The 12,500-nt window shown below is 46.3% G+C and overlaps 1 protein-coding gene across 1 annotated transcript in view; it reads left to right on the top strand.

Annotated features, from left to right (window-relative positions):
* cemip (cell migration inducing hyaluronidase 1) overlaps positions 1 to 12,500 on the top strand; it is a 143,141-nt gene that overhangs the window by 89,894 nt on the left and 40,747 nt on the right. Inside the window, exons 13-14 of the mRNA XM_079497686.1 lie at positions 4,541 to 4,710; positions 7,568 to 7,777. Of these exons, the coding sequence (XP_079353812.1) occupies positions 4,541 to 4,710; positions 7,568 to 7,777 (380 nt within the window). The remainder of the gene's footprint in view (positions 1 to 4,540; positions 4,711 to 7,567; positions 7,778 to 12,500) is intronic.

Genomic DNA, 12,500 nt, shown 5'->3' with positions numbered 1-12,500 from the left:
AAATGTATCTTAATTGAAACTAACTGTTGAAACAGAAGTAGATGGACAGTCTTTAATGGATTTAACTGATTTATTCTTTTCAGAATCAGAAAGACTTTATGGTCACACCTTTAAAAAAATTAACGGTAACATAAGGGGGAAATTAATGTGCCGAATTTCATGGCTCTATGATATCACAATATAAAAGATCAACTAAGGTGCTAAAATGTAAGTATGCTTTTGTAAACAATAATTACAAATATGAATAAACATACAACTATCTCTACTCTTCCAACTCCCTGGCATCTCCCTCGCTGCTCTTGTCATCTAGCTTGTTGTTCTTGCAAAATTTGCCATGGCAGTTACCACAAGCAGAAATGCACTGTGCATTAAAATGCAGTGTGTACACTCCCCCTCATAGTTGCAACTGACTAACTTCAGAAGATAGTCTGATGTGATGGGGTCTGTTCATTGACGGTACAGACTCATAGCCTTTGTCACCAAGCTTCCATCCATAAGTAAAGTAACTAGCCTTGCCGAGCCATGAGGCCCATAGGGCAGGAGCCTATCTCCTGTTTCTGTAGCGTGAGGCAGCTTGATGTACAAGTACACCCCCTGGACATGACGCTAGTATGTCGCAGGGACTTACCCCCAATCCAACCCTTGATGCCGAGTGTCAAGCAAGGAGGCACTGGGTCCCATTTTTAGACTCTTTGGTATGGTATGGTATTTCCATCCATATATACTCCGTACATTATGGATGGAAGCTTGGTGGTGGTACACTGGATGTATACTGTACATCCAGTGATGGACTTTGCAGCAGCAGCCAATCTCTGGTCTGGATATAAGCTCAGAGAGAGTGCTATGCTGCGGCTCCTGTTGTTGGGGGGCAGTTTTTCTGGTTTGATACTCCCAGTAGCGGTAGTAGTTCTGCAAGACTGAAGTGGAGAGGGCTATGGAAGTTTTGGACATCCAAGCAAACAAGGAGGACATCATCACAGCCAGCTTTGAACTATTCAAGTTCATGTTCCATGGGAAATCGCACAAACGTTTTGGGGACTGGAGATTTGACATCTTCAGCTACTGGGAGTATCAAAACTGAAAAACTGCCCCCAACAACAGGAGCAGCAGCACAGCACTCTCTCCGAGCTTATATCCAGACCAGAGATTGGCAGCTTCCATTCATACTCCAGTACATAATGGAGAATGGATGGAAGCTTGGTGACAAAAGTGACAATTAGTTATTACTGTTTGGGACATACAAAAGCAGCCAATTTTATGGCCAGGAAGTCATTTTTACTGAAAGGTAATGGCTGGAACAGATTCAGCACCCCAAAAGAAACCTATTTACACACCTCAGAAGCTCATAATGTCCTGCATTTATCCTAGGCCCTCCGTGTACCCCAACTTTGATTGGCTCCCACAAAGTTTCCCAAGGGAGTTGGCTTGGAACACATTTTTCTGTGATAGTAGACACCTTTATGAACACATCTGTGAAGAAAGCTAGTGGTAAGCATTTATTTTCCAGATTTGCCACAACTTAAGCTAATTTTCCCTAACTACATAATAATACCTGACCCATCCCACCAAACACCACCTCACCCCCTCTGCAACATTGGTACCTGTAGTGTAGGAGCATATTAAGAGGAGAGAGAGAGACAGCAAGGTGAGACTGATGCAGGCACAAACTGTAACCAATCTAAGACAGCATGTAATAGGGCCTCAGCAATTACATTTCTGTGGCCTTTTGTCTGGTTGCCCAACTCTCAAGGATGATTTATCAACTCGTATTGAACGAGCATGGCATGTTTTAATGAAACCAAACCAAACATCTCTTTTCAACCGGGGCCAAAAGAAATTGTGTCGGATCTGCTTGTACATTTTTCGACAGCCCATATACCCAGTTACACCATCATAGGAGGTCTTCAACACCATTTCCCTGAACTTAGCTGGCACCACAATTTGCAAAATGGGGTTTACCACCCCATTCTCGCCCTGTACACTCGATTTGTCGAAGTGTCCTTGAGCAAGACACTGAACCCCCTGATTGCTCCTGATGTGTTGGTTGGTGCCTTGCATGTTTTCCTACTTTCCTCTGCCATCAGTGTATGAATGTGCGTGTGAATGGGTGAATGTAATGCACAATCTAATATATAGCGCCTTTGATAAAGGCGCTATATGAATGCACCATTTACACTCTCTGAGTTTCAGACCCATAAGGGTCAATTTGGTTCCAAACTATCATTTAGCTGGGCACCCCCTGGAACTCCCTCAAGGACCCCTGGGTGTCCCTGGACCCCACTTTGGGAACCACTGCCCCAGCTGTACCAAGCGGTCCAAAGCTTCACCTCCCCAGCTGTACCAAGCGGTCCAAAGCTTCACCTCCCCAGCTGTACCAAGCGGTCCAAAGCTTCACCTCCCCAGCTGTACCAAGCGGTCCAAAGCTTCACCTCCCCACTGTACCGAGCGGTCCAATCAGCCACCGTTGTCCCTCTGAAAATGTCCTGCCACTGACAGTCTAGTAGTTGATCCGAGGTGTTTCTTTTTCGCTTGAGACCCAAAGGAGAAATTTGATGTCTGACCACGAATGTAACCCATTTCTTTTTTACCCGGTGCCATAAACTGTGATCCTACGCGTTACTCTCCCTCTGCCCACCTGGGGAGAGCCCAGAACTGAGCTCATGCACAGGGCCGCTTCTTGTCACCCGGCCGACAGGGGGCAGTTTCCCCGGTAGGACGTAGCGTGTGGAAGGAACACGTTAGCCCATATCCAACCAGTTGTTGTCTCTCTGTCTGCCGGCCGTCTCTACTTGTCTTGTAGAGGTGGCTGGGGGGGAAGGGGGGAGGGTTCTCTCTTAAATGTGATCAGAATTAACACATTCTATGTACTGTTCCAATCTGATCTGAGCTTGTGTTTTCACTGGCCTGCTGCACTGGAACTAGCCAGGCGAATATGGAACATTACTTTCCAAAAATGTTCATTGAAGCAACATGTTGTGATTATATTAATTGCTCTAAGCTGCATTTCTGTCAGTCAGTCACTTAAACATTACAGGTCTCTTTGACTTCAACATTTACCGTATTGTGTCCAATATAAAATTACTCTGATTATATGACGACCCCCATTTTTCAAGACTCATTTGGGGAAAAAGAACATTGAACGTCAACTAGTCTAGACCCCGATTATAATAGTGACACCGTTTTTTAGGATATTTCCATTGGAAAAAATCGTAGTCTTATATTCAGCACAATAGGGTAGTTTCTGCTGTCGTCTCTTAAATAGTTGAGTCGTTCAAGACGAAACAAAGTCCTCAAAGTTGTTCCAGTTGAAGGAAGACAGGAAAATAGAAGCTAAACTGAAGATATGCGTGGGCGTGACCATCTGTCTGAATTAATTTGGCGTGGAGGTTTTTAATTTCCACTGTTTCCATTTGGTGTCTTTGCTTCTCGTCAGTTAGTTCCCTTAATCAGTGTGTTTTTCCGGCGCAGAGCGTGGATGTGTGGGTAGTCTTAATCAGTGTGTTTTTCCGGCGCAGAGCGTGGATGTGTGGGTAGTGGGAAGTGAGGAGGACCTGGGGATTTTAATTGTTTTTCTATTTCTGTCCAATTCCTCCTTCTCCTTCCTGTTCCTGTTTATGGCGAATCATTTCTTTTTCTCTACAAAACAAAACAAAAACGCACGCACGCACGCACGCACGCACGCACGCACGCATGCATGCACAGACACACAGACACACAGACACACACAGACTCATGCATGCCTGTCATCGTCAGAAAGTACAGTTTTCTCTCCATTTCTGGAGAGGATGCAGAAAGCAGAGTTTTGCTCAGCCTGTAAAAAGTGTTGAATAAAAATACAGACAGCAGGTGTGTGTGTGTGTGTGTGTGTGTGTGTGTGTGTGTGTGTGCGTGCGTGCGTGCGTGCGTGCGTGCGTGCGTGCGTGCGTGCGTGCGTGCGTGCGTGCGTGCGTGTGTGCGTGCGTGCGCGCGAGTGTGTGTGTGTATGCATGTATGTATGTCTGTATGCATGCACTGCTTTGCAGCAAATGGTTTGACGTCGATGTAGTTGTCATGTTTGCACATGAAACCGTCAGAGAGCCGTCAGCTACGTTTGACAAAGAGGGCTCGTTTTCTGTACCAACATGGTACTAATGAGGGGTGTGTGTGTGTGTGTTTCATTTTGCACAGACAGTAGAAAACAATAACTTGTTTACTTGCTCAGACTTCAGAGTTATGTGTTCCGTGGATTTGTTTGTAAAGAACATGAATGTCTTCTCTGCCGTCTTCACATTCATTTTATACTAAAAATAAAACAAGACATGTTTCATATTAAAACTATAAATCTATGTTATGCATATCCAAACCTAAAATGTATTTGACTAAAATACCTAAAGACTAAGACTAAAAAATATGTTGATATTTAGTCGACTAAGACTAAAGAATTTCAGAAGACTAAATGGGATTAAAGACTAAATTTGTGTTATTCAAAAGACTAAGACTAAATCAAAATTTGCTGAAAAAATGAACACACTGTGTGTGTCTCTCTCTCTGTCTCTCGCAGGCAGAGCTCAGTTCATCCACCAGGGGGCTCCAGTGGACGGGGTGGACATGAGGGCAGAGGTGGGCCTGCTGACTCGGAACATTCTGATTCGTGGAGAGATGGAGCCGGGTTGCTACGGCAACGAGGCCTGCAAGTTCTTCACCTTTGACACCTTCGGTGGACACCTGAAGGTACTGCAGTCTATCTGCCCTGCTCTGCAGTGTTGTTTTTGGCAGCACATTTTGATTTTAGTTTTAGTCACATTTTAGTGCGACTTAGGGGCGACTGTGGCTCAAGAGGTAGAGCAGGTCGTCCAATGATCCATGGGTCGGCGGTTCGAATCCCGGCTCCTCCTGTCTACATGTCGAAGTGTCCTTGGGCAAGACACTGAACCCCAAATTGCTCCCGATGTGCTGGTTGGTACCTTGCATGGCTTCCGCCGCAATCGGTGTATGAATGTGTGTGTGAATGGGTGAATGTAATGCACAATCTATGTAAAGCGCATTGGATAAAGGCGCTATATAAATGCACCATTTACCATTTACCATTTTAGTCACCTGGAATGTTTTTGTGTTAGTCTAGTTTTAGTTTTACTGTAGATTTAGTTTTACTAAATCTAAAGGTGACTAAAATGTAATTTGGCGGTGCCTCGATGGCGTCGTAATGGCTGATTTTATACATGCTGAAAATAGCCGATCTACCAGCTCACAACCTTAGAGTATATATGAATAGAGACGGCACCCGGAGGAAACCCTGAGGCGAAATGGACATAATGGCCGAATTTGGTATTGCAGCGCTGGGCCAAACTCATGAACGCTGTTTCAGTGCAATGACAGTCAAAGGCCAGCGCGTTCATGAGTTTGGCCCAATCAATCCCAGAATGCACTCTGTTCCTACCCGGAAGGAGGAGTGAAATCACCTCATGCCCTTGAGCAACTTAATGCAAGTGCATGGGAGGAGAAAACCGGTGCCGTCTCTATTCATATATACTCTAAGCTCACAACGCGTCGCAGCGTGCGTGCGTGGCATACTTTGTGTTAACTCAGATGCTCCCTCCCAGAGGACAAGAGGACAAACCCAAACACGCCAAACCCAAACACAACAATCTGGAAATTATAGAAAAACTAGAGATGATTTCATAATAAGTCTTAATCATCGCGCAGCAATTAGATGATTTAATCATAAGTGCTAATCATCGCGCAGCGATTCACAGGCTATAATTTTCCAGTTATTATCGGCAAAATAAAAATTGGCACCAACACTATTTTTCCCAGTTCTTTCTTTGCAAAACGTTGTTATTCTGCATTTAATTTGTTCCCAACCCAAATTAACGAACTCCCATCCCCTCCTCTCATCCCCTCTCCTCTCCTCTCATCACCAACTAAAGGGACCCAGATGTGGTAGAAAGTAGGGAGAACGTTCCCGATCCGATACCACAATTTCTGTGTTAGTCGATACCGATACCAGATACCGATACCAGTGTTCTGATCCGTGTTGTGTTTATAGCTATCTAGCTATATATCTTGAGTTGTATTTATAGCTATCTAGCTATATATCTCGTGTTGTGTTTATATCTATCTAGCTATATATCTCGTGTTGTGTTTACTGTTTATAGCTATAGCTATATATCTCGTGTTGTGTTTATAGCTAGCTATATATCTTGTGTTGTGTTTATAGCTATCTAGCTATATATCTCGTGTTGTGTTTATAGCAGTCTCCTCACTCAAATGTGCCCTTGCAGTTTGAGCAACTCCAAAGCAAACTCCACATGCCCCAACATTTTATTTACCTGCCATAGTGTCAACCCCTTACCCCTGTGTCGGATCGGTGGTTAGACTGGCATATTCGCCGATATGATATGACCCGATATGACAAATAAGGGCCGATACCGATACTTTTCCGATACCGATACAGTATTTTGTAGTATTTTGGAAGGGGGGGGGGGGGGTTCCGTGGCCAAATTTATTTTGGTGGTCTGTTGATGTAGTCGACTAAAATCTTAGGGTATTCAGTCGACTAAAATTTGACTAAAACTAAATGCAATTTCATCCAGAAGACTAAAACTAAACCAGAGAGAGAGAGAGACAGTGAGAATCTGTGGTCTCTCGCCCCTCTCTCTCTCTCTCTCTCGCTCTCTCTCTCCCTTGGGATACGAATCATCACAGCCTATTATGAATTTCCAGCACAACTCCCAAATGCACAGCTGTTTGAGATGTCACATATTTCTCATGAATGCATGGGTGTGTGTGTGTGTGTGTGTGTGTGTGTGTGTGTGTGTGTGTGTGTGTGTGTGTGTGTGTGTGTGTGTGTGTGTGTGTGTGTGTGTGTGTGTGTGTGTGTGTGTGTGTGTGCTATAGGTCACTACCCCGTTCACTAAACCAGTGGGGTCCTTGAGGGAGTTCCAGGGGGTCCCCAGCTAAATGATAGTTTGGAACCAAATTAACCCTTATGGGTCTGTAACTCTGAGTTAAATAGATAGAAATGCCATTAAATGGGGGTCCGTAGACTAATTAATGTCAAACTGGGGGGTCCTTGAAATAAAACGGGTTGAGAATCACTGCTAGAGCCGTACAAATCTTCTCTTATGGGGTCCCTGGCATATCTCTTCAAATGGGGGTCTGCAGGCTATAATCTGTGTCAATTTGGGGGTCCTTGACGTGGAAAGGTTTGGGAACCACTGGACTAAACTATACTGTCCCTCCCTCTACGTCAGGTGGAGAGAGGCTTCCGGGCGGTGCATGTTTCGGGCGTAGAGCTGTACCACATGGGCCAACAGTCCATGGGTCACTACCCATCCACTAAACTATACTCTCCCTCCCTACAGGTGGAGAGAGGCTTCCGGGCGGTGCATGTTTCGGGTGTAGAGCTGTACCCCACATGGGCCAACAGTCCATGGGTCACTACCCGTCCACTAAACTATACTCTCCCTCCCTACAGGTGGAGAGAGGCTTCCGGGCGGTGCATGTTTCGGGTGTAGAGCTACTTCACATGGGCCAACAGTCCATGGGTCACTACCCGTCCACTAAACTATACTCTCCCTCCCTACAGGTGGAGAGAGGCTTCCGGGCGGTGCATGTTTCGGGTGTAGAGCTACTTCACATGGGCCAACAGTCCATGGGTCACTACCCTGTCCACTTCCACATGAACGGAGACGTGGACTCTCTGGGAGGCTACGAGCCGCCCACCTCCGTCTCTGACCTCTCCATCCATCACTCCTTCTCTCGCTGCGTCACCATCCACGCCTCCAACGGCCTGCTGGTGAGAGACATGAGCATGAGCATGTTTTTTTTTTTTTAGGACATATGTGACCGCTTCTGAACGATGCTGAGTCATTCAGAATTCATATGTAATTCATGTGAAAGCAGGGACTCATAGTGTCACGGTGCGACTCAGGAGATGTAGGACCCAATTGCAGAAACAGAGCAGGAGCAGAGCAGGTCAAATGTAGGTGATTTATTCTCCAAAACACAGGAACACAAGAGAACGCAGGAGAATACAAAGAACACTACGAGAACATAACTAGGACTGAACACTGTAACAACATCTAAGATCTGGCAGGGAACACAAGGAACTGAGGGTTTAAGTAGACACAGGATAACAATACGCAGGTGAATCAACACAGGGATTGGCTGGGAGACTAACAGGACACAGGTGGAGAAAACTAGTAAGGTGAGACAAGACGGGAAACAGTAACTAGGGAAAACAGGAAACACTGGGACATCACTACATAATAAAAGGTATTCAACAGACAGATCGTGACAGTGCCTCCCCCCAAGGAATGGATCCTAGACATTCCAACAAAAAAATAAAAAATAATCACAGAATACTTAGCAGGGTGGGTGGAGGGGAGTCGGAAGGAGGGTTCAGGGGCTACAGAAATTACTTGGGCACAGAACAGAACTGGTAGGACAAAAGCAAAAATAACAGATCTACAAGCTCAAAACAAGTTGGGACAAAACAAACACTGTGGACAAAACATACTTAGGACAGCTAGGGAAAGACAAAAAGTTAAACACAGGGGCCCCAAAACAAACAGACTAACCGATAGGGAGCCACACAGACAAACATGCAGGCAGACACACAGTCAGACAGGCTGACAGACATACAGACAACCAGGTTGAGAAAAGGTGAGAAAGACCGAGGTACAGACAAGTGAACAAACAGATGGGTAGGCAGGCAGACAAACAGGCAACATTACATAGAGACAAGTAGGTAGATAGGTCCGAAGAAATACTGGAGGACCGGGGAGTAGACTGACAAACAAAAAGGCTGGCAGACAGACTGGCAGACAGACTGGCACTCACACAGGCAGACAAACAATTAGGTGGGATGGGGGGCCTGGGAGGGCTAGCAAACTGGGGAAAGAGAGAGCTATGTACCTGAGAAACAGGAGGACTGATAAACTGAGGAACATGGGAGTTGGTGACCTTCAGAACAGGAGGGCTAGTGACAGGGCTCGGAACACGACTAAGAACAGGAGTACATATAGGGTTAGGTGAGGGCTGAAAGTCATTAATACAGACTGCTGAAGAGAGCTTGGGTTGAACGGCGATGATCTCAGGTGGGTCATCAGCAGAGATGGCGGGTTGATGGTCTGTAGCGCCACTGGGCTGCAGCACAGTGTCTGTGGTGCCAGGCTGTAGCACAGTCTCTGTGGCACAGAGCTGAAGTACTGCCTCTGTGATACCGGGTGGAGCCTCTGTGTCGCTGGGCAACAGAGGGGGCTCTTGGACGTTGGAAAACGTGGGCTCTGGAGAGCTGAGTAGCGTCGGTTTAGGAGCGCTGAGCAGAGCAAGTTCTGAAGCGCCGAGCAGAGTAGGTTCTGAAGCGCTGAGCAGAGTAGGTTCTGAAGCGCCGAGCAGAGTACGTTCTGAAGCGCCGAGCAGAGTAGGTTCTGAAGCGCTGAGCAGAGTAGGTTCTGAAGCGCCGAGCAGAGTAGGTTCTGAAGCGCCGAGCAGAGTAGGTTCTGAAGCGCCGAGCAGAGTAGGTTCTGAAGCGCCGAGCAGAGTGGGTTCTGAAGCGCTGAGCAGAGCAGGTTCTGAAGCGCTGAGCAGAGCAGGTTCTGAAGTGCCGAGCAGAGTGGGTTCTGGAGTGCTGGGCGGTGAGGGACGCGGGTGACGCCGGGAACGACGACGACCAGGCCTCTTGCGAGAACCCAACTGTGCATCAGAAGGCGTGGGGTCTAGCAGCTGCTCAGTATAGGTAGGAATCTTAACCTTGCTACTAAAATAGTGCAGCAGGCTCATTGATTCCGTCTTCAATGGGGAAGACTTGGGGCAGGCAGGCTGCAGGTTCATGACCCCGAGTCTGACAGGAGGAGCAGGCTGGGAAGCAGGGGTAACTGAGGTGGAATGACGAAAATCTTTTAGCCTCTCACAGACAATGTTAAGGTGAGGCACAAAGTGGCTCACCCATGGCCGCTCCTGTAACCATAGCTGCTGGGTCGAAATCCTACTTTCAATGTCAGCACGCTGATTGGGAGCTGATGTGATGAGGCAAGACACAGCATTCTCAAATTCATCCACCCTTAGTTGAAATAGTTTCTGTTCTGCTGGGTCCATCTTATGGCCAGATCTTACTGTCACGGTGCGACTCAGGAGATGTAGGACCCAATTGCAGAAACAGAGCAGGAGCAGAGCAGGTCAAATGTAGGTGATTTATTCTCCAAAACACAGGAACACAAGAGAACGCAGGAGAATACAAAGAACACTACGAGAACATAACTAGGACTGAACACTGTAACAACATCTAAGATCTGGCAGGGAACACAAGGAACTGAGGGTTTAAGTAGACACAGGATAACAATACACAGGTGAATCAACACAGGGAATGGCTGGGAGACTAACAGCACACAGGTGGAGAAAACTAGTAAGGTGAGACAAGACGGGAAACAGTAACTAGGGAAAACAGGAAACACTGGGACATCACTACATAATAAAAGGTATTCAACAGACAGATCGTGACACATAGCTTCAAATTCACATGTGAATTTGAAGCTATGAGTCCCTGCTCCAAAACTGGTGGGTCAAACTGAACAACCAATATTATTGGTTGTTCAGTTTGACCCACCAGTTTTGGAGATATGGCTTATAGAGTAATGTCTTGCAGAGAAACAGCGAGTTGAGAAAACAGGCTTGAAACGTTCACTTCTGTGGACTCTAACATTACACCTAGCTACATGTTTAAGCATTTATTTCATATTTACATGTCGATTTCAGCTCTGAAATGTATTTTAGACATGCTCTAGTATGTGAAGAGTCTGCCTGTGCTGTTAACTCATTTTGCTCTCAGTTTTTCTCCTCTCCTGAACATGTTAGTCTTGCCGCCATGACTGTCACTGTATCGAAAAGAGTCACATATGTTGCGTTCACATGGGCAGATACAAAGATACAGTCTACCATTCATTGTCAATGGAAGCCAGCGACGTGAAGATATAAAGATACACTCTACCATTCATTGTCAATGGAAGCCAGCGACATGGTCTGCAAAGATGCAATGATGCATGCACTGTAGCTGCTCCAAATGTACTCACAACTGGTCTTTGCGTCTGCCTGTGTGAACACACCATTACTGTATAGAAATAGGGTTTACTCTAAGTTGACTCTAAAGCAGGGGTTTTCAACAGGGGGTCCGGGACCCCTAGGGGGTCCTCGGAGCTATACTACAGGGTGTCCCACATCTTTGTGTGATGATTATTCAAGTTCAACCCCCAACATTAGCCAAAAAAATAGCAGATGTTTTTAGTAAACAAGTTTGGTGTAGAGGGAAAAAGAGCTCTCTCAGCTAAGGGTCCCTGCTCCTCTCTCTCTCTCTCTCTCTCTCTCTGTGTGCAGACAATGGAAATTAGGATAAAAGGGACTCAGTTAAATAGCTCACCTCGCCTAAACTCTGGGGAAATGGGAAGATCAAGCGAAGGAGAAGAAAAAATAACTGTCTCTCCTTTTCTCTCATCTCATGTCGTTTTTCTACAGTGAAGACAGGATGTTTAAAACGCTGTTGTGAGGTTTGTCTAGCTAGCTCTGGAAGCAGGAAGCTTTGTGTCTGCGGAGTGTCTGAACCCGCGTGTGTGTGTGTGCGTGTGCGTGTGTGTGTGCGTGTGTGTGTGTGTGTGCGACTGTGCGTGCGTGCGTGCGTGCGTGCGTGCGTGCGTGCGTGCGTGCGTGCGTGTCTGTCCAACTCGCTTGAATTGAATGCAGATCACTTTCAGCTGTGATTATGTGGTTCCCAAACTTGTTCAGGTCAAGGACCCCCAAATTGACACTAATTAGCCCGCGGACCCCCATGTGATAAGATATGCCAGGGACCCCCATAAGAGAAGATTTTTACGGCTCTAGCAGTGATTCTCAACACGTTTAATTTCAAGGACCCCCAGTTTGACATGCATTAGTCTACGGACCCCCATTTAATGTCATTTCTATCTCTGGGACCTATATCTAGGTCCTCACTAATAATCATGATAAAATGGCACAATTTTTTTCCACTCAGTCTGTGTTTCATAGGAGGGCTGTGGGCACTGGGAAGTTCAGAAACCAGTCCAGCAGTGACATCATCGATGGGGAATCCAAGCTAATAGAAACTGCAGGCTTTCTAGTCCTTTAAGGTTGCAATGCGAAAATGGAAGCCACCGTTCTCACGATAATACAAATCTAAACATTTTTGTTGGTGGACTGGTTTCTGAACTGCCCACAGCCCTCCTATGAGATACAGACTGGTTTCTGAACTGCCCACAGCCCTCCTATGAGACACAGACTGGTTTCTGAACTGTCCACAGCCCTCCTATGAGACACAGACAGGTTTATGAACTGCCCACAGCCCTTCTATGAGACACAGACAGGTTTCTGAACTGCCCACAGCCCTCCTATGAGACACAGACAGGTTTCTGAACTGCCCACAGCCCTCCTATGAGACACAGACAGGTTTCTGAACTGCCCACAGCCCTCCTATGAGAAGATGAGTAGATTTTTTTCTTTTGCCATTTTAT

The sequence above is a fragment of the Electrona antarctica genome, assembly GCF_951216825.1.
Source record: "Electrona antarctica genome assembly, chromosome: 3".
NCBI classification, from domain to species: domain Eukaryota; kingdom Metazoa; phylum Chordata; class Actinopteri; order Myctophiformes; family Myctophidae; genus Electrona; species Electrona antarctica.
This window is presented reverse-complemented; position numbering and strand designations above follow the sequence as displayed.